The sequence below is a fragment of the Lissotriton vulgaris genome, chromosome 8 (assembly GCF_964263255.1).
Source record: "Lissotriton vulgaris chromosome 8, aLisVul1.2, whole genome shotgun sequence".
NCBI classification, from domain to species: Eukaryota; Metazoa; Chordata; class Amphibia; order Caudata; family Salamandridae; genus Lissotriton; species Lissotriton vulgaris.
In genome coordinates, this window is record NC_141696.1 from 1340743070 (window position 1) to 1340769988 (window position 26919).

Genomic DNA, 26919 nt, shown 5'->3' on the forward strand with positions numbered 1-26919 from the left:
TGTGTACACTTTTATGCTGATTACACTTGCTGGAACCGGAGAGAGGATGCCTTACGTACGCGTCCCAGGTATTGATGCCGGGCCCTTACTTGGGAGCCCCATCATGGTACATCCGCAGATATTAATATAATAGATACAGGTTCCCACACATGGAACACTTGGGGTAGTGCGTTCTACAGGTAACTTGTACTTGCTTATTAATCTGACACCCCATCATTGGACCATCTACCATGTGTATACTATTCAAGTCCGATAAAGTTCAATCTTTATTGAACGAAACGCGTTGGCTGGAGCCTATGTTATGCCATTGTTATGATATTGTTGAAATAAAGGAAATCAAATACAAAGGAACTTCGTCTGTTTACATCAAAGACAATCTAGTGGTGCACCTCTCCATTCTCACCAACTATAGTATTGCTGTCTGAATTAATTAATATGCTTACTATTGAATACAGACTCTGATAGTCAACCATTGGTGTGTGTTTCTTTCTCATTTGCCTTTTCCTTTTCCTGTAATTAATTTACTTTCTAAAATTTGCCACTATAGTGCTACCTGAGACATTCTTGTTTGTTATTACTTTCTAAAAGTGGCATTTTCAGAATTTTGACTTAAATCTCAACTTTGTTACTAACCAGGGAGTTTAATTACATTTCTTTAGATGCCAAACTTGAACTGCTCCCAATCAAAAGTTATCACTTATTAATTGTAATAAGTTAACCCAATGTTATCTTATGGCCTTGTAGTAGAGAAAAACAAATGTAAGAGTTTTTCACAACCAGTAAAAAAGTAAATGCCCAACATTTGAAATACACTGCACCCTGCCCTATGGCTGTTTAGGGCCTACCACAGGGTTGAATTATGTGTAGTAAAAAGGAAAGTGTAGGGCAAATGGTTTATTTTTCCAGGTGGAAATGACAGTCTAAAAATGCACAATCAGGCTCCAATGGTAGGCCAGAGACATGTTTAAAGGACTATATGAGTGGGTGGGACAATAAGTGCTGCAGACCCTCTAGAATCATTTGATTTATAGGCCCTGGGTGCATGTAGTGACACTTTATTATGGCTTCTGAGTAAACTAAATATATAATTTGGGTGTAAGACATTATTACCAGTGTTGAAGTAAAAAGAACAAGTACTTTAGCACTGGTGCACTGGTTAACAGTGGTAAAGTGCACAGAGTCCTAAAGGTCAAGACAAACGGGTTCAGAAAACAGGGAGGTAAAAGCAAAAAGTGCAGGAATGACTCTGCAAAAATGGCAAATTCTAACAATGGTCTCTTTACAATAGTATATGGGGTTAGACAGTTTCAGATACATCTGACCAGTCTGGATGCAATAGGGTTTTTGACCACTATGAGTTTTAGGTCATCCCAAGTGGATACTGTTAGCTTGAAATCAAGGAAGCACTTCTTTTTCAAATATTTCTTACAGGAAGGGACCATTTGATATATGGCCTGTAGTTACTGGATTGGATGGATCAAGGTTTTTCTTTTGAAAAACCTGTTGTAGAAGCTGTGTCGGTCTTAAGGTGACATGTTAATTGGGGTTCTTTCATGATAGGAGTTAATTCACTGAAATATGCCTGAAATGTTCTTTCAAAACTAGGGGGCTAGGCTCTGTCTGGCAGTAGTAAGTGATGCACTGGAAGTGAAGGGCATCTCAAGTTATGCAGCTTCCTCTCTGCAAATAGCCAACTTTGAAAATTAGGACCTATGAGCAGTTTGTAGGAGCAAAAAGTTCCTCACAATTTTTTCAATGCATTTTTATAATTCTGGTCCTGTGTGACTTGCTGGTTGCTCCTTGAAGGTTGCCTTTCACATTTTGATTCTCATCTGATTAAAGTATTATTGATTTCATATATCTGTTAAACACAGCTGGACTCCTCTTATTTAACTTGATTGTTGTCCTTCTCATGCTGTGCTTTTAAAATAGGTCTGATCTTAGTAATCATCGAATATTTATTTTGATCTGGATAGGAACCAATTACTTTAAGTTAGTGAATTTGTTACATGATTTTTTATTTTAGGCTAATTCCAAAGATTTTGCAAACATCACTTTCAGCCAGTGCAAGAAACCGGGGAACCAGCAGGATATTGGGTCAAAAATCTATTAATGATCCGGATCTGGACCATCCCCAGTGAAACATGTTGAATTGGGTCTGGTCTAATTTGCCTATCCTAGGACAAATTCAGCAGTGCCCACATGTTGTCTCCTTTCCATTTGGAGTAGCAACCTGCAGCGAGCAAGTGGGGGTTATTTTCACTACTGGCATGGGTAACACAAAGGCCTTTCTTATAGGGCCATCAGTCTTCATTTTTTATTGGAGTCTCGTTCTGGCTAAGAGCTACTCGGAGTCAAACCCATAAATGTTAATTGAGTAGAAGAAAACAAAGGCACGGCATGCTATCAATTCAAAGGTGCTTAAAAGAAACTTTGATTTGGATGCTGCTTTTAGACTTTATTCAACCTCTCAATGTTAGAAATATGCATGGACTGCAAGAATGTAAGATGGAACTATCTGTATGAATAAGTACACTAATAATTCAATTAGCACTTAATTTATTTAGTAATGGCATTGCTTTTATAGCACTACTCTACCCAATGTAGGAGGTTAAAGGAAACACACATATTATACAGAGACATAACTCCTAGAAGAGTGTAAATCAAGGAAGAGGAAAGGTTTTCAGAAGGCAAAAACTGTGGGTAAAAATAAACCTGCCATCATTACAATGGGGCCATTAACTCCTGTTACTAGACCCACTGGAAGTATGTGGCACTCAAAATAAGGGCCTCTGAAGCAGTCGTGAGGTGACCTGTCAGAATACTTTAATCTATGAGGCAACAAATGATGACTTGGTGCACCAGTTTTGAGTTACCTAAGTGCTGGGTAGTTAAATACCAAGTACCGAAGTACAGTTGAAGGTCTTTTCTAAAAACCTAATTGCAAATCAAGTATTTTTTGGGCACTCTTTGAAATCTAACTACTGCAGAGGCCTTTCCAACTGTGGGGAGTGGGGTTAGGCGGTCTCCTATACTCCTTCTTAGAGACATGAACAATGATGCTGTCTTGCAACAAAGAAGGTATTTTTCCTGCGTGGGATATATGATTAAATGGTAAGGGCTTCTATTTTAGCCATTCTTTAACACTATAATAGCGAGCCCGTTCAGAACTGCCAAAGTAAAACATGGCCACAGCAATAATCTACTTGGGGGTTTCAGAAAGATAAGGATGTATTACACCTCTCCTGCGATAAATCAAGCACCAAAACTCATAATGACCTGAGCACATCATAATGTATTCTTGTGCATCCCCTCGCTTATGAAATTCCCCCTTTATTTCATCATAAATAAGCATTTCTTACTGTTAAGTGGTGCTTCGAATGTATTTTGCATTTGCTCCTCAAAGGTGTAATTAAGAAATTCTCTGCAGAACTTTTGCTATCATGTGTGTGTGTCTCTTCACTAATTAGCAAGCGCATTAGCAAGCGATCATTGTTCCCCAAGTGTCGTTAAAAATAGCAAAACAAACTCAGCCATTTGCCTGTTAGGGTGTAAATCAGCAGCCCATCCTGGGATCATGTTTTTCACAGCTGATATGACCTTTTGACTCCTGGTTCTTACATACATGCTAACATTGTCTGTTGAGATAATAATTCACTTCCAACTCACTCATTATCTTTAAGTCCATATAAAAGGCAACAACATTTCACACGTGTATATTAAATGGTGCTTTATTTATTAGCACCTGGTGAGTAACCTTTGCTGGTTTACTGTGGCAGTATTGTCTACAGACTAGTATTGCAATGCTTTAAGTCACAGTCTGTAACTACAACCACCCAGTGGCGGGACCTCCAGTAAAGCGGAGGTGAGTCGCCCACTGCTCTGCTAAGAATTTTAAAAGGAAAATCAAAATTATAATAACCAATAGTAAAAAAAAAATCCCTTTCCTGCATAGGTGCGAGCGGTGCTGGGCTGGCCAGAGCAGAGGCAAGGGGGAGGAGTGGTGAGCATACGCTAAGTACACATGGTGGTTTGGTCAGCCGTCTTGGGCCGTCCAAACCATCATGCGCACTTAGCATGTTCTTTACCAGCTTTATTGCACAAGCTGGGTGAACAACATACTCTGACTCCCAGCCCCTGTCTGAACGCCGAACCACGGTGCTGAAGCCAATCACAACGCTGCTGTGAGGCAGCATCGTGATTGGCTAAGTGAGTCTGGGTGCTTCCTGGTTCCTGCCGTCGATCGAGAAGCCGAAAAGGAACAAGAGGCAGTGGTCGGCCTGCGGGTAAGTGCCTTTTTAAAAAGTTTTTTTTCATTTATCTCCCTTATTCTTCCCCCATCCACCACTCCCGTTATGTAGCGCCGCCACTGCATACTCCTTATTGTGTTTCCTCAAATTGCACCCTACACTTGAATTAATTAATTAATTAATACATGTTTACTCTGCTAAATACATAGCCTTCCAAGCAAAGTGCATCAAATATACAAAGAATAGACCTCATAAAAGCAGGTGTTTTGTATTATTTTGATGGGTAGGCACATTATGCACCTTTACTCTGAATAGTAAGATCAAATCAGAATATCTTTATCCAGTTTTGCATAGGAAACCATACAAGTACACGTAAGAACAGAACATACAATTATTTTCTTACATCTAAAAAATGTGATGCTTAAGAACAAAATTGCAAGTCTCAATACCCGCTCCCGATGGCCAATCAGAGTTACTTTGAGTATAGTAAGACAGCCTAAATAAATCTGGTAATTGAAGCCTACTCTGTGACCCACACTATATATATATATGGCTTACCTGATACTACTCTTGGTTGTTCCAGGCATTTCATATCTAATAATTTAAATGTGCAACCATAAAGATTAAAAAAGATGAACAGTTCATTGTTTATAAATATTGCAAAGTTACCTTTCTCGTAGCCAGATGTTACAACTCTATACTTGTAGTCACAACCGCGCATGTTTTAAATAAAATGTATAGTTCTGCTTGATCGTACAGCAGGAAAAAGAAAGCGAATTAGAGCACCACGTTTCATCATCTGAGAGACCTTGTAATGCAAGAATGGCTTGGTCACTATATACCTTTTATTTCTCGCTCTTACTAGAGGTGCTAAAAAGCTTTTAGTGTATAACATATTAAATTTACAGCAAATGAATCAAGTACAGGGTAACACCGTCACTACATGTGTATGCAATCTCATCTAGATTGGTCTGATATACCATTGGAAAACAGAGTACGTATTTTGCTGTGCCTGCCCTTAACATAAATAATAAGGAGCTCATAGGTTTCAACATGTAACTGACTGGTGTATTCTCTGTGTTCCGGGAGAGATATTTCTCATTCATTGCTTTCTGCGACTCCTCGACAACCCTCTTATTATGCAATTGTGCTAATAGCATTAATGAAACTTGCTTTTTACTGTTAGATGCACATGAAGCGGGGTCTGAAAAAATGTGTGGTAGACCAATCTCGCCGAGGGAGTTTTTTTCACATTAGCCAACCATGGGATTTACATTTCAAGCAGTCACTAATTATGGCCCTTGTTAGCAGTGTCCTTGATTCGTCAGATAGAGAGCAACAGCATAGGTGATTTAATTTGTATGAGGTTGCCAAGTTCACTGTGACAAAGTTTGGTGAAGATCCTGGTATAGCCAACATATGGTATTATCCTCCCTCTGTATTGGTGAAAAATCAGCGTGATCCGGGATTCCGGCCCCATAGGAAGCTATGGGGGCGCATTGTGCAGTGTAAATTTGGAGTTCCAGGTCAGAGGCCAACCCCTGGATGGGGGTTGAAAGGCTAAGAAGTGAACCCAAAGATTTAGCCAATTTTCGCCTTTCTTTGCTGAACACGTGCTAGCCAGGATCCTGTTGAGCTAAAAGTTACCCCCAAATACAAGAAAGTTTTTGTTCTTACTAGATCATTTAGACCAACTACTATTTTAAAATCCACCCATCTTTTAGTCCAACCAAGCCATTATGTAAAATTCATAAGACAAACCAAATTTGACATAGAAAAGTGTGCACTTGCGTTCTTAGTACTTTTGGGGTACATGGCATTAAATCTGCATCTGCTACGTTTGGTAGTGCAGGATTTGGGATGCCATTTACCATGGCGATGTCTAGGGTACTGCTACTAGTGGAGTGCTCAAATCATTAATGTAAAGAATGAATAGTAGCAGTGCGACCACACAACTTTGCCGCACTCCACAATGTGTCTTAATAAGCTCTGACAATTCACCTTTTTGTCCATTCATACCCAGGCAGAAGTGTTGGCATAAAGCGCAGTGAGTTTGTGGATAAGAGTCCCTTCCAGTCCAGTACCATGGAGATGCTGCCAGAGCTTGTTTTGATTTACGCAATTGAAGGCCATGGATAAATCCAATAATTAGTTTCAGCGCTCCATCACCTCCTTATGTTTCCTTTGTTCGCCCTAAGTTGGCAGGTTGTGCCCAGAGTGGGTCCCTTGCTCACTTTGCCACTGGATCCAAGCTAGCCTGGCTGATGAGGGGTGTTACCCCAAAACCTGTCCCAGGATGCTTGTTTCTGGTCCAGGGAAGACATGGTTTGGGAGTTTGGGCTGGACTGTTCCCATGAGGTACAGGGTCAAGATTGATTTGCATTTGGCTGTGTCTGAACTGGGGTGGTGAAGGGAGCTAAAGAATGATGGTGGATTCAACCCAGATCCTTGATTGGGGGTGAGTGTCTGAAAAGTTTATGCGCTACTTCTATCATCTCCTTGTGTTTGCTTTAAATCCATTAATTCCCAGATATAAATTAGACCGTTTGGCTACTGTGCACTTGCCGATTATCAGGTTTGAATTCAAACATTGCCAATGCTAGCCCAAAAATCAGTTTGGAATGTGTTCAGAATTGTATTTTCGCGTATCCAATCCAGAATCCCGTTATATATGACACAGCCAAAACTTTGGCCGGTATGTCAATTAAAGAAATTGGCACTGTCACCTTTTTTAAAAATAGGAACTATAGTGGAGTTCACCCAAGAGCTTGGTATAGCAGAGGACGTCATATCACTAAAACATTTGTCAGTAAAGGAGCCCATAATGACGAATTACATTTTATCCAATCAAAGGGAACTCCACCGGGCCACAGTGTTTTACCACCGGCACTCTGTGAGATCACTGCGGTTACTTCCTCAATAGTAAAATATAAGTTTTTAAAAGAAATGGGGAATTGGTCTGATAAAAACGAGGATTTCACAACATTTTCTGAATATATTTTCAATAAGTGATCCACCGACACGTCACTCTCTATGTGGCAGCAAATGGTGGTCATTGACTGATCAAAATTAGTAAGGTCATTTTATGAACCTCAGTATGAAGTAGGTTATGATTTCAGGAGAAGGATGTAATGATTGGGCAGCTCATTCCAATGATAAAATATGGGCTGATCTCCTTATGGATTCACTGGCTAGGGCACATAACTCTGCATGTGTTGTTGACATGCTTAAATCAATACAAGTGCTGATTGTGATTTTTTGGCATCTTCATCTAAATGAATATTTTGAAAATATTTTTGCATTAAATGACATCATTGTCAAATTCAGGCTTTAAAACAAATATTGCTAAGGGCTGGTCCAAGAATTTTTGCCATCCTAGATGAAGTGCTATTAATCCTCCATCTCTCCTAGCAATTTGATCATATTGGATATGTCGATTAATAAATGATTTAACAAACATCTTTCTGCTGGTGCCTTTGGCAACCAGCTAGTATTTCACTGTCCTACAGCCAGCTCAAGTGTTAAACAAATTAACGTGCCTTGAACAGCTGAGGGTAAAAAGGGGTGGGTTTCCTACACCAAGTAATATCTCTACAGATTGCATCCCTTATTATATAACATATTTATGGGCATTCAGGCAAGAGTGGTGTGAGAAAATACCCTCTCTGCCAGAGCACCCCAAATTTATTTTGCTGAATTTTAGCGGTGTTTTTTAGACTCTGGACACTGAGTTATTGCTGTCTAGTGCCTAGTGTCTGTGCTCTGAGCCCTAAAACAAGATGAAATTAGCGTATCCTTCCTTGGTTTATTTAACTCTCCTATAAGGCCATAGTATATGTTGAACAAACTGCACCCATTGTGTGGACAGTAAAATGTCACCTGTGGACTCCAGCACGTCAAATGTCATCTACTACTTTGACATGGAAAACATGACTTCTGGCCTGCTATTGTAGCCTTGCTGCTACAGATTAAACAAAATGTGCAACATCTTAAAATAACCCTTACTGACATGTACGACTTCCCTTTTTAATATTAGTAAGTCACCTTTATATAGGTCTTGTAACCTACAAGCTAGTGTGCAATTTAATAGTACGAAATTTAGAAAATTAATGTTAACATGATTTTATGGTGACATGGCCCCAAAGGTTATTTTCACTGCGGCAGGCCAAACTGCCCTGTGTAGAATATCAGAGTACAGATGATAATATTAATACTGTATCTTCAGAACGGGGCAAGCTAAATGTTTTTTAATGATTATTATAAATCCAAATCAATGGTGAAAATGGATAATAATAAATATTAAGGAAAAGTAACTTTTATAAAGTTATATTTTACCTGCCTGAGTTTGCAGGAGGCTAGTTTGCATTAACATTCCAGCTTCTCACAGCATGTAATTGGCCTAAATAGGGTGTTGTTTAGGTAGAACATGTCTCCCAGGAGCTACACAATATATCACTGTGATCGACAGACTGACCTGAATGGACCGGGATGACTCATTTGAGTTCAGCAGAAGGGTAGGGGCTTTGCTTCACTTGACTTAGTATTTACAACAAGGGGTGGTGAGGGACAGAGTCTCTGAATTAAGCAGAAAGCTCTCACCCAGTCAAGAGATCAGGGCTAGATCCAACACCGTTTTTTAGCTCACTGCACCATCCCAGTTTCAGAACCTGGCTGTATGCAAATTAGTCTGTTCCTGTCCCAGTGCATGATGGGAACAGGGCAAACCAAACTACAAAAGCCAATTCTTACACTGGGAAGGAAACAAGCTCCCGGGGACCGGTTTCTGGCATTACAGCCGTCTTCGGCCCGGTTTGCTTGAATCCTGATGGTGCAATGAGCAAGGGTCTCACATCTGAGAATACCCTTCCACGCTTAGGGTGGACAAAAATATTTACAACAAGGGGTGGTGAGGGACAGAGTCTCTGAATTAAGCAGAAAGCTCTCACCCAGTCAAGAGATCAGGGCTAGATCCAACACCGTTTTTTAGCTCACTGCACCATCCCAGTTTCAGAACCTGGCTGTATGCAAATTAGTCTGTTCCTGTCCCAGTGCATGATGGGAACAGGGCAAACCAAACTACAAAAGCCAATTCTTACACTGGGAAGGAAACAAGCTCCCGGGGACCGGTTTCTGGCATTACAGCCGTCTTCGGCCCGGTTTGCTTGAATCCTGATGGTGCAATGAGCAAGGGTCTCACATCTGAGAATACCCTTCCACGCTTAGGGTGGACAAAAATATTTACAACAAGGGGTGGTGAGGGACAGAGTCTCTGAATTAAGCAGAAAGCTCTCACCCAGTCAAGAGATCAGGGCTAGATCCAACACCGTTTTTTAGCTCACTGCACCATCCCAGTTTCAGAACCTGGCTGTATGCAAATTAGTCTGTTCCTGTCCCAGTGCATGATGGGAACAGGGCAAACCAAACTACAAAAGCCAATTCTTACACTGGGAAGGAAACAAGCTCCCGGGGACCGGTTTCTGGCATTACAGCCGTCTTCGGCCCGGTTTGCTTGAATCCTGATGGTGCAATGAGCAAGGGTCTCACATCTGAGAATACCCTTCCACGCTTAGGGTGGACAAAAATATTTACAACAAGGGGTGGTGAGGGACAGAGTCTCTGAATTAAGCAGAAAGCTCTCACCCAGTCAAGAGATCAGGGCTAGATCCAACACCGTTTTTTAGCTCACTGCACCATCCCAGTTTCAGAACCTGGCTGTATGCAAATTAGTCTGTTCCTGTCCCAGTGCATGATGGGAACAGGGCAAACCAAACTACAAAAGCCAATTCTTACACTGGGAAGGAAACAAGCTCCCGGGGACCGGTTTCTGGCATTACAGCCGTCTTCGGCCCGGTTTGCTTGAATCCTGATGGTGCAATGAGCAAGGGTCTCACATCTGAGAATACCCTTCCACGCTTAGGGTGGACAAAAATATTTACAACAAGGGGTGGTGAGGGACAGAGTCTCTGAATTAAGCAGAAAGCTCTCACCCAGTCAAGAGATCAGGGCTAGATCCAACACCGTTTTTTAGCTCACTGCACCATCCCAGTTTCAGAACCTGGCTGTATGCAAATTAGTCTGTTCCTGTCCCAGTGCATGATGGGAACAGGGCAAACCAAACTACAAAAGCCAATTCTTACACTGGGAAGGAAACAAGCTCCCGGGGACCGGTTTCTGGCATTACAGCCGTCTTCGGCCCGGTTTGCTTGAATCCTGATGGTGCAATGAGCAAGGGTCTCACATCTGAGAATACCCTTCCACGCTTAGGGTGGACAAAAATATTTACAACAAGGGGTGGTGAGGGACAGAGTCTCTGAATTAAGCAGAAAGCTCTCACCCAGTCAAGAGATCAGGGCTAGATCCAACACCGTTTTTTAGCTCACTGCACCATCCCAGTTTCAGAACCTGGCTGTATGCAAATTAGTCTGTTCCTGTCCCAGTGCATGATGGGAACAGGGCAAACCAAACTACAAAAGCCAATTCTTACACTGGGAAGGAAACAAGCTCCCGGGGACCGGTTTCTGGCATTACAGCCGTCTTCGGCCCGGTTTGCTTGAATCCTGATGGTGCAATGAGCAAGGGTCTCACATCTGAGAATACCCTTCCACGCTTAGGGTGGACAAAAATATTTACAACAAGGGGTGGTGAGGGACAGAGTCTCTGAATTAAGCAGAAAGCTCTCACCCAGTCAAGAGATCAGGGCTAGATCCAACACCGTTTTTTAGCTCACTGCACCATCCCAGTTTCAGAACCTGGCTGTATGCAAATTAGTCTGTTCCTGTCCCAGTGCATGATGGGAACAGGGCAAACCAAACTACAAAAGCCAATTCTTACACTGGGAAGGAAACAAGCTCCCGGGGACCGGTTTCTGGCATTACAGCCGTCTTCGGCCCGGTTTGCTTGAATCCTGATGGTGCAATGAGCAAGGGTCTCACATCTGAGAATACCCTTCCACGCTTAGGGTGGACAAAAATATTTACAACAAGGGGTGGTGAGGGACAGAGTCTCTGAATTAAGCAGAAAGCTCTCACCCAGTCAAGAGATCAGGGCTAGATCCAACACCGTTTTTTAGCTCACTGCACCATCCCAGTTTCAGAACCTGGCTGTATGCAAATTAGTCTGTTCCTGTCCCAGTGCATGATGGGAACAGGGCAAACCAAACTACAAAAGCCAATTCTTACACTGGGAAGGAAACAAGCTCCCGGGGACCGGTTTCTGGCATTACAGCCGTCTTCGGCCCGGTTTGCTTGAATCCTGATGGTGCAATGAGCAAGGGTCTCACATCTGAGAATACCCTTCCACGCTTAGGGTGGACAAAAATATTTACAACAAGGGGTGGTGAGGGACAGAGTCTCTGAATTAAGCAGAAAGCTCTCACCCAGTCAAGAGATCAGGGCTAGATCCAACACCGTTTTTTAGCTCACTGCACCATCCCAGTTTCAGAACCTGGCTGTATGCAAATTAGTCTGTTCCTGTCCCAGTGCATGATGGGAACAGGGCAAACCAAACTACAAAAGCCAATTCTTACACTGGGAAGGAAACAAGCTCCCGGGGACCGGTTTCTGGCATTACAGCCGTCTTCGGCCCGGTTTGCTTGAATCCTGATGGTGCAATGAGCAAGGGTCTCACATCTGAGAATACCCTTCCACGCTTAGGGTGGACAAAAATATTTACAACAAGGGGTGGTGAGGGACAGAGTCTCTGAATTAAGCAGAAAGCTCTCACCCAGTCAAGAGATCAGGGCTAGATCCAACACCGTTTTTTAGCTCACTGCACCATCCCAGTTTCAGAACCTGGCTGTATGCAAATTAGTCTGTTCCTGTCCCAGTGCATGATGGGAACAGGGCAAACCAAACTACAAAAGCCAATTCTTACACTGGGAAGGAAACAAGCTCCCGGGGACCGGTTTCTGGCATTACAGCCGTCTTCGGCCCGGTTTGCTTGAATCCTGATGGTGCAATGAGCAAGGGTCTCACATCTGAGAATACCCTTCCACGCTTAGGGTGGACAAAAATATTTACAACAAGGGGTGGTGAGGGACAGAGTCTCTGAATTAAGCAGAAAGCTCTCACCCAGTCAAGAGATCAGGGCTAGATCCAACACCGTTTTTTAGCTCACTGCACCATCCCAGTTTCAGAACCTGGCTGTATGCAAATTAGTCTGTTCCTGTCCCAGTGCATGATGGGAACAGGGCAAACCAAACTACAAAAGCCAATTCTTACACTGGGAAGGAAACAAGCTCCCGGGGACCGGTTTCTGGCATTACAGCCGTCTTCGGCCCGGTTTGCTTGAATCCTGATGGTGCAATGAGCAAGGGTCTCACATCTGAGAATACCCTTCCACGCTTAGGGTGGACAAAAATATTTACAACAAGGGGTGGTGAGGGACAGAGTCTCTGAATTAAGCAGAAAGCTCTCACCCAGTCAAGAGATCAGGGCTAGATCCAACACCGTTTTTTAGCTCACTGCACCATCCCAGTTTCAGAACCTGGCTGTATGCAAATTAGTCTGTTCCTGTCCCAGTGCATGATGGGAACAGGGCAAACCAAACTACAAAAGCCAATTCTTACACTGGGAAGGAAACAAGCTCCCGGGGACCGGTTTCTGGCATTACAGCCGTCTTCGGCCCGGTTTGCTTGAATCCTGATGGTGCAATGAGCAAGGGTCTCACATCTGAGAATACCCTTCCACGCTTAGGGTGGACAAAAATATTTACAACAAGGGGTGGTGAGGGACAGAGTCTCTGAATTAAGCAGAAAGCTCTCACCCAGTCAAGAGATCAGGGCTAGATCCAACACCGTTTTTTAGCTCACTGCACCATCCCAGTTTCAGAACCTGGCTGTATGCAAATTAGTCTGTTCCTGTCCCAGTGCATGATGGGAACAGGGCAAACCAAACTACAAAAGCCAATTCTTACACTGGGAAGGAAACAAGCTCCCGGGGACCGGTTTCTGGCATTACAGCCGTCTTCGGCCCGGTTTGCTTGAATCCTGATGGTGCAATGAGCAAGGGTCTCACATCTGAGAATACCCTTCCACGCTTAGGGTGGACAAAAATATTTACAACAAGGGGTGGTGAGGGACAGAGTCTCTGAATTAAGCAGAAAGCTCTCACCCAGTCAAGAGATCAGGGCTAGATCCAACACCGTTTTTTAGCTCACTGCACCATCCCAGTTTCAGAACCTGGCTGTATGCAAATTAGTCTGTTCCTGTCCCAGTGCATGATGGGAACAGGGCAAACCAAACTACAAAAGCCAATTCTTACACTGGGAAGGAAACAAGCTCCCGGGGACCGGTTTCTGGCATTACAGCCGTCTTCGGCCCGGTTTGCTTGAATCCTGATGGTGCAATGAGCAAGGGTCTCACATCTGAGATCCGGTGATGGATCAAGCCCTGATCTTTGGACTGGGTAAGAGTGGTCTGCTCAATTCAGACACTCTGTTCATCACCACCCCCTTTTGTAAATCGATTTTGGCCACTATAGGTGTGGCAGGGTATACTCAGACATGAGTCCCTTTCTCACTGCTCCATCAGGATTCAAGCAAGCCGGGCCGAAGAGGCTGAAATGCCAGAAACCGGTCCCCGGTAGCTTGTCTCCTTTCTGGTAAAGAATTGGCTTGGTAGTTTAGTCTGCCCTGTTCCCATGATGCACTGGGCCAGGGACAGACTGATTTGCATATAGCCAGGTTCTGAGCTGGGATGGGGCAGTGAGATAAATAACGGTGATGGATCAAGCCCTGATCTTTGGACTGGGTAAGAGTGGTCTGCTCAATTCAGACACTCTGTTCATCACCACCCCCTTTTGTAAATCGATTTTGGCCACTATAGGTGTGGCAGGGTATACTCAGACATGAGTCCCTTTCTCACTGCTCCATCAGGATTCAAGCAAGCCGGGCCGAAGAGGCTGAAATGCCAGAAACCGGTCCCCGGTAGCTTGTCTCCTTTCTGGTAAAGAATTGGCTTGGTAGTTTAGTCTGCCCTGTTCCCATGATGCACTGGGCCAGGGACAGACTGATTTGCATATAGCCAGGTTCTGAGCTGGGATGGGGCAGTGAGATAAATAACGGTGATGGATCAAGCCCTGATCTTTGGACTGGGTAAGAGTGGTCTGCTCAATTCAGACACTCTGTTCATCACCACCCCCTTTTGTAAATCGATTTTGGCCACTATAGGTGTGGCAGGGTATACTCAGACATGAGTCCCTTTCTCACTGCTCCATCAGGATTCAAGCAAGCCGGGCCGAAGAGGCTGAAATGCCAGAAACCGGTCCCCGGTAGCTTGTCTCCTTTCTGGTAAAGAATTGGCTTGGTAGTTTAGTCTGCCCTGTTCCCATGATGCACTGGGCCAGGGACAGACTGATTTGCATATAGCCAGGTTCTGAGCTGGGATGGGGCAGTGAGATAAATAACGGTGATGGATCAAGCCCTGATCTTTGGACTGGGTAAGAGTGGTCTGCTCAATTCAGACACTCTGTTCATCACCACCCCCTTTTGTAAATCGATTTTGGCCACTATAGGTGTGGCAGGGTATACTCAGACATGAGTCCCTTTCTCACTGCTCCATCAGGATTCAAGCAAGCCGGGCCGAAGAGGCTGAAATGCCAGAAACCGGTCCCCGGTAGCTTGTCTCCTTTCTGGTAAAGAATTGGCTTGGTAGTTTAGTCTGCCCTGTTCCCATGATGCACTGGGCCAGGGACAGACTGATTTGCATATAGCCAGGTTCTGAGCTGGGATGGGGCAGTGAGATAAATAACGGTGATGGATCAAGCCCTGATCTTTGGACTGGGTAAGAGTGGTCTGCTCAATTCAGACACTCTGTTCATCACCACCCCCTTTTGTAAATCGATTTTGGCCACTATAGGTGTGGCAGGGTATACTCAGACATGAGTCCCTTTCTCACTGCTCCATCAGGATTCAAGCAAGCCGGGCCGAAGAGGCTGAAATGCCAGAAACCGGTCCCCGGTAGCTTGTCTCCTTTCTGGTAAAGAATTGGCTTGGTAGTTTAGTCTGCCCTGTTCCCATGATGCACTGGGCCAGGGACAGACTGATTTGCATATAGCCAGGTTCTGAGCTGGGATGGGGCAGTGAGATAAATAACGGTGATGGATCAAGCCCTGATCTTTGGACTGGGTAAGAGTGGTCTGCTCAATTCAGACACTCTGTTCATCACCACCCCCTTTTGTAAATCGATTTTGGCCACTATAGGTGTGGCAGGGTATACTCAGACATGAGTCCCTTTCTCACTGCTCCATCAGGATTCAAGCAAGCCGGGCCGAAGAGGCTGAAATGCCAGAAACCGGTCCCCGGTAGCTTGTCTCCTTTCTGGTAAAGAATTGGCTTGGTAGTTTAGTCTGCCCTGTTCCCATGATGCACTGGGCCAGGGACAGACTGATTTGCATATAGCCAGGTTCTGAGCTGGGATGGGGCAATGAGATAAATAACGGTGATGGATCAAGCCCTGATCTTTGGACTGGGTAAGAGTGGTCTGCTCAATTCAGACACTCTGTTCATCACCACCCCCTTTTGTAAATCACTTGACTTAGTGTCAAATCCCAAATGATAGGTCTGTGTCAAGCACAACGTCTGCACCCTTCAAAGGGAGCAAAAAAGATGCCAGCCGTCATGATCCCTCCTGACCTCCCTGTCATGACCCCTCCTAGACTCCCCATGGCTTCTCTTGAACTGCAGGTGTCCCCAAAAATAGCTCCATGGGGATGAGATACTGCGCATAGAGCATTGTACAATTGTATCAAGGATTAGGTGTTCTGTGTGCTTCACTTGTTGGACAAGGAATATACATAATGTAACTGAAGTAACTGGCAAAATACATATATGTTATTGTCCCAGGACTACCGTAGTTCCTGTATGTTGTGTTTATTTTTGATTGTCTTACATTTTGTTTTCCTGGACAGGTTTAGTTTCTGGCTTTGTCCATGAGAACACCGATCATGGCCACAGTACTGATTATCTTCCCAACTTCTATGGGAGGTCCGTGTTGGCAGCTCCGTTCCGCAGTCAGTACCTATTGTTGATGGTGCAGCAGGGGTGTTCTGCGGCGGGCGGCGTTTTCACAGAACAGAAGTTATTAGTCCTGAGGCAGAGCAGGTAAGAGACTCCATTGAGATATTGCAGAATTGTGAGGACATTAGCCATTTTGGGGTTCATCACTCAATGTGCACAGCTCCGATCAGGTCATAGTTGCGGCAGTGTTGACTTCACAAGTGCCATAATTTCATAAACAAACATCGGGATTGTGAACAGTGTTCGTTAGCCTTCAAACCGAGGGGTGTTAATTTTTTTGAGGATTCATAACATTTACTGAGGATAAGCAAGTATTGCTAAAGTGCATTATGTCGTAATGAGGTTAATCACAAATTAAAGGAACAGACAGTTGTTGATAACATACGTACTCTGTGAAGCGGCCACAAACAATTGAGATATTGCCAAGGAAAGTGACCCAGAAGAAGTATGCTGAATGATGCCACTGTGATTTCTTGATACAAGTAACTGCAAAAACACTTTTTTTAACAGGTAATTATAGCATATGTGAAAAGCGCTAAAACTAAATAGTATGTTACTTTGATTATCATTTCCAGTGTAACATCTTGGATTCTCTGCTCCTGGTCTCCGTCCCTGCAGTACCATCCCTAATTCTGTTCCCCTCATATGGCCATTCTGATCCTCGGTTGAATTAAATCAGGGTCGGAGCTGCCAGAAGGTGGGCCCCTTGAAGAGACTGCTCCAGAGGAACCTACAGAGACTCTTGACATCAGTGTATCCTTTATCTAGGTAGGGTGACCCTGCTTTTGTTATACCAGACATCTTGCTCCTGTTTTTTTGTGAGTACAGGGCCTGCTTCAAACTGGATTTTAGTGTCAGTTGTGAGTGGTCCCTGGTGATTTCCTTAGTCTACTTGCCTACACACACCCAGTCTTGAGAACCCAGGTTTAGTGTTGCTAAGTACTTTGGCAGTCTTAAATTTGCCTTGACACATTGCGATGTGGGCCTGTTTGCAGTAAAGCAAACAGGAACTACGTAAAGAGTAGCAAGGCTAGGGCCTGGGAAACTCTCATCTATTGGTCAGAGAGGGAGTAGGAGTGCCTTAGGGTCAACAAAGGCTGGTGAACTGTACAAAGCTAGAACCTCACCCAGCCGTCATCAGAACAATTATTTGACCTGTGGAAAACAAAAGGAAAGACTGCACCTGCTTTTTGAGACCTATGAGGAGACCTGCAGGGTTGAAGCTGTTCCCACATGTACCTAAAACAAATAGGAGGACTCCAAGGCCCTTTGGATAACCTCATGTGTGGCTACAGGGACATAAGCTGCAAAATGCCTTTATTTTGAAGTGCCCAGCTGACCAATAATATTTGGACCTGGGAGTCTCTAAGTTCCGCCTCCCCTGAGGTCTTGGGGGACTTAGAAGTAGACTCCTGTACACCAGAAGAAAGTTTGGAGCCTTTCAAAACTTTTCTACAGACCAGTGGGACCCAGTCTCCCAGCATATCACTGTGACCAATCTACTTGGTACATTCGACACAGGCTCCATCACGGTTGACATGAGATTGCATATTAGTCCAAGTCTACTGCAACTACTGACTTTCATTTTCCCTTTCCTGATGCTTTTCCCACTTAAATCTTTAGTATTTCATACCTCCAGTTTTTCCATTTAGTTTTCATGTTGCGTACTACATTTTGTCACTTTTTAGAACTTCAAATAAGATTTTTACTGTGTTGTGACTTTGGGTTTTTAAGTGTTTTCATACTTCTTAATGCTATACACATTTTCTTTAAGTTAAGCCAGTCTGCTCTGTGCAACAGCTAGCAAGAGTGGAGTTCAGGTTTAAATTACTGAAACTTTTGACAGGACTTAACAAGATAGGGCCTTTATTACTTCCCCCAGACGCCAATCCACCCCAACTAATACATCACTTTCTCAGAAGTGTGAACTAAGTTTGGAAGTGTTGTTAAATATCACTATCCACCTAAATTTGTGTCCATGTACATAACCGATTTTCTTAACTTTAAAACTCATCATAGATTTGAGGCAAAGGTCTATCACTGGTCATAAAATCAGAAACCATGTTTTCTTGGGTTGTAGCGGGAATTCCGTTCTCCTACAGAACTGTGCCTAGAGACCTGGAACCTCAGTGAATTAGGATGGCCCAAAACTCACCTCAGTACCCAAAATCCCCTTACCGAGCTAGCTACAGTGTCTCAATGGTCATAACAAACTACCAATGCTTAGACAAACCAGAACATGAACTTAGATTACCTATGGTATCGGGGACAACATGAACACTCTTTCGCTATATAATCATTGCAAACCAGAACGTGGAGTAAATGAGGACACGTGCATATTTGAAATATTTGTTTACTAATGCAGGGTTCTCAAACACAGTATCTTATACAATACTAGCAAACATATTATAAGCAACAAAGTTATCCGCATAGTTACTAGTCCATAAAAGGCGAATGGTGACAGCATACTAAGATGCTGAAATGAATAGGAATTAACAACACCTAATTCTCACCCTCCCTATTTAGCATAGTATTTTATATCTATGAAGGTCTCATTTGGGTTTTAGCAGGGCAGGCCCATACCTCAAAATCTCAGTGGCAGAGGATCACATCATCTTCCACCAGTTCTCTGCATGCGAAGCACCATCAAGTGTGTTACGTGTGTGTTCAGCACAACAATATAAAACCCGCTTAGAGCCAGATTTTGGCGGCAGCATATGTGCAAACTGATATTAGAGCAATAACATATTATTTCTCAAGTAAATCACAAAGCTCTTCTGGGTTGAAAGCTAAAACAACAATTGTGTTGTGTGCAAAATGAAGCAAAAGGAAAAATGGTGTTTAAACATTTAATAAGCTCATGCTAGCTTAACACAGTATATAGAAAAGAATTAGCTATATGACACCCCACCAATGATCCGAGCACGGTCAAAAATCAAGGTAAGGTAAGACCAGAACAGGGGCATAACATGAAAGCAGAGTTCAATAATAATGAGCTAAGCTAATTTTCAAAAGCAGATATGATGGCCTACAGCGGCCTACAGCGGCTAAATGAAATGGTCTAAACTTTTCAACACAAGGCCCCTTTAGTTTAAGTCAATAGGCCTGGGCGTATAAAAAGAATTGTTTGTAAGAAAAAGGCACAGTAAAAAGAGGGTTATTCATTGGTGATACACATGTTTCGATCACACCTTGATATTCCAATTGTTCAAGGATAGCCGCGACAGAAGCCTTTGCTTCACGCCGTATGGGATATTGAGGTTGATGTTGTGGCTGAGAAAGTAAAGGAATCTCGCGGCATGGGGACAATTTATCCCAACCACATTGATTGCGGTACACAGCCGGCGCTAGAGCCAAAGCCCACTCTTCTGCAAAATGCAGCGCATCCTCTTTCGAGACTGTGTTCGCGAAACTGGGGAGGATTACCTCCTCCCCTCGCGGAGCTGCAAGAACAAAAGGTGGGGGCCAGTCAGCCTCCGAAAGCAAAGTGTCATATGTAGAAGTAAGATTTTCCCAAAATACCCTTTTAATTGTTCGCTGTATGTCACCCTCTATTAACAGGACAATTTCAAAAAGTCTATCACGGGGAGCAACTCTTGTATCAGCTGTTTCAATCACAACATAAGTATCAGTCGCTGTCACCTTCAGTAGTGGACGCAGGGCCTCTCTCACTATGGTAATCTCCGCTGCGCTGTCCAGCAAGGTCAGAGCCCATGTCAGATTCCGAAGCCGCGTTTTCACTATCTGTGGCATATGGATGCGCTGTTAAGGCTGCGACTTTCTCCTTGGCAAACTGCGATGTAGAGCCTTCCTGCCTTTCTGCACCGTTTTTCGGGCGGGGCTGGTCACGTCCTTGCTGGCCACCCCGACCCCTGCCGCCCCCTCCACCACCGGTTGTCGGGCCGATGAGTCCTGAAAGGAACGAGGAGAGCGTTGGTCAGAAGCCTGAAATCGATCAGGAGATTCAATCGTCGCGCGATCGCGCAAGTCATAAACATGTTCCGACTGCGCAGGCAACGGAGACGCAGGACGAGAAGCCTGGGTCTGTTGTTGTTGCTGTTGCTTTCCCTGTTTCTGTTTTTTAGGCCAATTTTGTTTCTTGGACTTGGGCTGAACTTCCGTTTCCGAAGTTTGTCCATGGGGCTGCTTTTTCTCCTTAACAAAAAAAGGCTTAAGACCCTTACTATTGCGACCCACGGTTTTATAAGCCGCCACAATAGTTTTTGCTAACTGTCGAGGTTTCTCTGCATCGGGAAGTGCCGCCAACGCGTTAGCAACCTGAAAGTTCACTGCATCCCCCTTGATATTAGCAAGGATCAGATTGCAAACTACATCAAAGGTGCCACACAGGCGCATGCCCAACTCTACCGCAGACTCCGGTCCGTGATCATCTTGAACACGTATAAGGACCGTAGACAGCACTGACATAGACAGGGTGCCGTAGCACCTTGCATAGACAGCTGCAAAAGTCTTACCCCAGGTCTCACAGTCAACGAGCTCAGGGGCCAAATCTTTTGGCAAACTAAGCGTAAGAATCCAGTGTTTTTCACCAGGAGTCGTATTAGGAATTACAGCTTCCAGCTTGTCATATTTCTCAGCAAGCCAGAAAGGAAAATCATCCTTATCCTGGGGCTTCTTGTCCATTACGGCATTGACCATGACGGGACTGAGTTTCAAACCACCCTGTCCGGCCAGAAGCGCCACACCTCTCGGGGCTCCACCCGGAAGATTACGGCCCATGTAATGCACTAAGGCTCTAATCACGGCAATCGCGACTACATGTAGTCGTCGAAGTTCAGCCACGTTACAATTGCCGTGTAGAGGATGAGGAGTAAATCCAGCCAAAACAGGCCAACTAGTACCTGGAATGGACAAAGGACCTAACCTCGGAGCATTCAAAGTATGGGGTAGGGCGCCACCAAACCAAACTCGATGCTGCCAAACGTCAATAGGAACCTCCTGTGCCCTGTACGGAGTATACTCCTTAGGTACAGCCGTGGGAGTGTATGTGTGGAACACACCAGAATTCGCGTCCACCTCCGGAAAAGTCACCCACGAATAAAACAGTTCGTAAGGGTAAGCAGCATCCGCACTCACCACCATGATCACAGCCAAGCCTTCTAAAGGCACATTGTACATCCGCAAATGATCTCCCACCGCAATGAGACTATGCTGCAGAATGTCCACGGCAGCCATGACAGCACAGGAAATATGAAAAACAATGTAAACTTTTTAGCAAAACTGGGTAATAATTAAAGCTTGAAAAGACCTATTTCAAAAGTAGGTAGGTTTTTTCCGATACCACCGTTTTCCGGAAACGACAGTGAAGGGGTTAAGGATTGAATGATATACTACTCGAGTGTCATGATATAAGGCCAACAACATATGGGCGCGATGTAGCGGGAATTCCGTTCTCCTACAGAACTGTGCATAGAGACCTGGAACCTCAGTGAACTAGGATGGCCCAAAACTCACCTCAGTACCCAAAATCCCCTTACCGAGCTAGCTACAGTGTCTCATTGGTCATAACAAACTCCCAATGCTTAGACAAACCAGAACATGAACTTAGATTACCTCAGGTATCGTGGAACACATGAACACTCTTTCGCTATATAATCATTGCAAACCAGAACGTGGAGTAAATGAGGACACGTGCATATTTGAAATATTTATTTACTAATGCAGGGTTCTCAAACGCAGTATCTTATACAATACTAGCAAATATATTATAAGCAACAAAGTTATCAGCATAGTTACTAGTCCATAAAAGGCGAATGGTGACAGCATACTAAGATGCTGAAATGAATAGGAATTAACAACACCTAATTCTCACCCTCCCTATTTAGCATAGTATTTTATATCTATGAAGGTCTCATTTGGGTTTTAGCAGGGCGGGCCCATACCTCAAAATCTCAGTGGCAGAGGATCACATCATCTTCCATCAAGTGTGTTACGTGTGTGTTCAGCACAACAATATAAAACTCGTTCAGAGCCAGATTTTGGCAGCAGCATATGTGTTATGTCTATGGAGTTGCGAAGATCAGACCTCACAACAACCCTGTGTCGAGTTATCCTTAGAGCCTTCAGCACTCACTGTGCAGACAGTGTACCAAGCAAAACTGATATCAGAGCAATAACATATTATTTCTCAAGTAAATCATGAAGCTCTTCTGGGTTGAAAGCTAAAACAACAATTATGTGTTGTGTGCAAAATGAAGCAAAAGGAAAAATGGTGTTTAAACATTTAATAAGCTCATGCTAACTTAACACAGTATATAGAAAAGAATTAGCTATATGACCGGGTAGTGCTGAAATTTGTGGGTGGTTTTGCCGGTACCGAAATATTACTGGATAAGGCACAAAACACTTTTTTTGCATGTTCCTTTTTGTAAACTATGTTTACAATTGCGTTTCTTCATGTAATGTAAGGGTTAGGTATGGCAGTGGAATATACCATTAAATAATAATGCACTTGATAGTTTTATTTTAAAAATAATTTGAGTAAAGTGCTTTTTCAGCTTCTTACACCTGCCAAAGTACACATCATACATATTGAAATCAATTCTTTCTATACCTGTTCTAACATTCTGCCAGCCAAGTGAAAATGGGCTCCTGGCCTGCAGGTTGTAAGAGGTAATCGGACTGTGATTGTCAGCTCCCCGGCTCCAGGACAATGTTGCAGTACTCTCTGTAATTTCCTCGACTATCACAACCCCTGGCGGCCCAGGTGGACCTAGAAAAACAAGACGGCAAATGGAATCATGAGAAAGGCACATCAACATGGAAATATTGTTAGAATGATCTGCATTGCATTGTAACATACAACATTCTGTTTTTGTAGTATAATTCTTTTTACCAACTTATCATGGACTGCAATCAGAATAGGATCACAGCAGTGGGGTCATGTAAAATGATGGACCCCCTGGAAAATGTGATGAGGGAACATTGAGTACCCATATCTCACAGATATTCATTGGACTGAAGGTGGGCAATCTGAAAAATTAGGGGCTCCCTGAAGGGTTGTGGTACCCCCTGCACATCATGGGCTGCAGGGGCCCACATGACACCCCTGCATCATGAGGTGTTTTAAAGTGTGTAAACTAGCTTAGTCCTGATGATCACTACCTGTAAAAACTCTTTGCATCACATTAGGTTTCATACATCTTAGCCCCTTCGATGCTCATGACGGAACAGTTCCGTCATGAGCATCGGTCGAGCTGTGCTCATGACGGAACCGTTCCATCATGACCACACCCATTTTCATTAGGACCCAGCACCGGCGGTAAATCTGCACCGCACGGATGTGGTTAAGGCCATAGCTCATGCCAGGAAATCAATACTCTTTCTACAATTTCAAGGCATCATCAGGTGAAATGGGACATTTATATCTGCATTCATTTGTTAGTTTGGAAAACCTATGCTTGCATCCAAATCATTGTTTAAGCACACTCAGATCAACAATCAGTCATGGTGTAGAACAGTGATGAAAACTATAGATTCTCCTAAGTCACTCGCTCTCTTGATAGTAGGCAGGTTGTTAAACAAGGGCACATAGAATGACTAGACCCATCCTTTGATCAAAGGATAGGGTGTCTGTCCACTGCCGTATTGTCATCAGATGAACAACTATGAGTTACTGACTGGCCAAAGGATTGCATTTGTCACTTGAGGGATCTCTGGTGTTTTTACTCAGTCTTTAATCACTTGTTGAGTGAAGTTAATATTTTTACTCCAGCTATTAAGTCAAATGTCGCACTACACGACATGGATTCAAGAAATAGCCCATACATTGTGAGTCATTGCTAACGTGCAGATATCCACTCATTTCAATATTTCGGATCGTAAAAATCCAGTTGCCTCCCTTAAGTTTCCACAGTTCAATATCATTAATGTTTCCAAGTAACTTACCCCACCTATAGTATGAGCAGATATTGTTTTCCTTTTAGAAATAGTAGATTAGATATAAGATAATGATCATATATTTTCTCAATCTCAAAATAAAAAAAATCTTTTTTTATAATCCTCAGATTTCATTAACTTTGTCTTCAACTCACAAAGAATGAAGATTACCATGTTTGCCTTTTTCCTGACCACCAAGAAGAGTTCCAGAGGAGACAGGAAGAGTTAAGTTATAATTATACAACCTGGCTGAAGCATTTTTTTGTGTTGTAAAAGCGAATAAACCTCAAGCACAACACAAAATAGCTTTTCAGCACAGAAAGGTAACCTGTATTATCTATGCAAGGGGTAGTATAAGGGGTGGGAATAGCTCAAACACCCATTGAATTTTATACACAGCCACATTTGCTAAAATATCATGATCTGACCTTGCTTGAAATTATAGCACAAAATGAAGCAAGGGACTAAAAAAGGGCAAGGTGAATATTGAATGATATGCCCATCCATAAAATGTAATTCACAATATTACGTACTTTGTGCAACATTCCATCCTATTCAGGTATTTGGATGAAGCACATGGCTATCAAACCGTGCCTCCCAGCACTAAAGACAACATGTCTGCCGGTTTGCTGGATGCACTTTAAGTTGTGGCATGGGCTAAGGTTAGCATAGATCCAACTTCAGGAGTTTTCTGAACGTGGTGTCATTGTATAACTTGGGGACAAGATGTGTGAAGGAGCGTTCCCTCAATCTCGCCCTGTTGACTCCGGGTGTTGTCAGGAACTTAAAATTCACATATTGTAAAGACCTTCCGGGAATGTAGAGGGTGGAGAGTGGCTGAATGAGGAGTGGGCCTTTTCTGTGTGTTGCCTGACGGGCCATGCACAGTGCTTTAGAGTAAATTCTTTTCTGCACCGGAAGCCAGTGCAGGGCAGCTAAGGCTGGGGTGACCGAGTAATATTTTGGGAGTTTGTGGGTTGTCCATGCTGCAGCATTCTGGACGGCCTGTAGTCACTTTATGGCATACTTGGGCCCTCTTAGTAAGTATGAGTTTCAATATTCGCCACAAGAGTTGATCAGCATGAACCACTCTCCTCGATGGAGATGGAAGCCATTGTATACATTTTCTAAGAGTTCTCAGTATTCTGAGCATGTCTCGGCGAGTTCCTTGGCCTGCATTTCCATCATCAACTTGTTGTCTATCCAAAAGCCTAAGCTTTTCACTGCAGTGTGGGTCTGATGGAAGCTCTTCAAGGTAGTCTGGTCAGGATATTTCCTTCCACCTAGAGAGGTTATCAACCACCAACACCTGTGATTTTTCACAATTAGGCCTAATGCTGTTTTCATACATCCAGTCTGTGACCTGTTTTAGACACGAGTTTAGTTCTGAGGATGTCTGCCCTGTTTCTGGTGTGAGGGCTAGGATCAATTGTGTGTCATCAGCATAAGATAGAAGTGCAAGGCCATGTTCACGTACTATCTCCGCCATGGGGAGAACACAGAAGTTAAAAAGGGTGGGGCTTAGGGAGGAGCTCTGTGGTATGCCACAGTTTAAGAAGACTGCCAACCAATTAAGGGAAGCCCCTGATATTTCCGCTTCCTCCATCCTTTTGGATGAGGATTGAAAGTAAAATGGTGTCAAAGGTTGTGGTGAGGTCTAGCATTTTTATGGCTGTCGAGCCTCCTTGTGCCAGAATTGACCGAAGTTCTTCTGTGGCTATAAGCAGGGTGGTCTCAGTGCTGCTACATGGTCTGAAACCTGTTTCAGTGTAAAACAGTGTGCATCTCTAAAAAGCTAGAGAGATGCTTTTTAACCTGTTTCTTTAGCACTTTGTTTGCTATGGGGACTAGGGAGATGGTATTATAATTTTCTGCCAAGAGTAAAATGGTTGTAAGCTTATTCAATAGTGGTTTGACTATAGCATGTTTCCATGTGGTGGGTTCACTAACATTGACCAAGGAGTGATTTACGATGTCTTTCAAAGTTGGCAGGATGATATCCCTGCTTTTCTTTTTAGAATAGGGAGGGGGGTGGATCGAGCAGTGAACCTGATTTACTGGAGACTAGAATTCCTTCTGTATCACCCTTATTCAGGGTGGGACATGCATGTAATATAGCTGTGGTCAGTAATTCTGCTTGCAAGGTGGGATTGGAGGCAACCATTGTTGACAGGGCGCATGAGATATGTTTCACTTTATTAATGAAGGCAGTTGTGAACATTTTGCAACGTTCCACCAAAGGTGGGAGACAGCAGTATTGGTAGGTATTTTCACGAGGCTGTTGACCACCTTGAACAGTTTCTTAAAGTAGCCGTTGTCCATTTAATTTTTTTATAGAAGTAGGAAATTCAGACCTGTCTAATGACATGATGGTGCTTTTTCATCACTGTTCTATACATTTCTTTACTGAGTTTGTCATAGGCTTTCCTCCAGTTTCTTTCCATTTCTTTGGCCTCTTGTTTCAAGTTCCATCATCCCGGGTGTATACCATGGAGCTTGTCTGTTGGTCGGCCCGGTTTAATAAATATAAATGTAACTAAGAATTCAGTGAGTGGCCTAACCAGCCTTCAAAGTCTTCATACATTTTGGTGGTATCATATTTAGCAGGGATGGAGTCGTTGAGTATGTTTATCCATTTGCCTGTCTGCGTTTTGGGGGAAGGGGCTGTTTGTGTCCAGTGCTAGGGAGGTCTAGCCAAAAGGAGACTACAATGGTCCGACCTGAGAATGGGAATTACCTTTCCTTAATTTATGTT

At 43.5% G+C, this 26919-nt stretch overlaps 1 protein-coding gene across 2 annotated transcripts in view; it reads right to left on the reverse strand.

The window, feature by feature from the left end:
- CNTN5 (contactin 5) overlaps window positions 1-26919 on the reverse strand; it is a 3039905-nt gene that overhangs the window by 296113 nt on the left and 2716873 nt on the right. For both annotated transcript variants that reach the window (XM_086935289.1, XM_086935290.1), the window contains one exon: window positions 22840-22998. In XM_086935289.1, the coding sequence (XP_086791415.1) occupies window positions 22840-22998 (159 nt within the window). The remainder of the gene's footprint in view (window positions 1-22839; window positions 22999-26919) is intronic.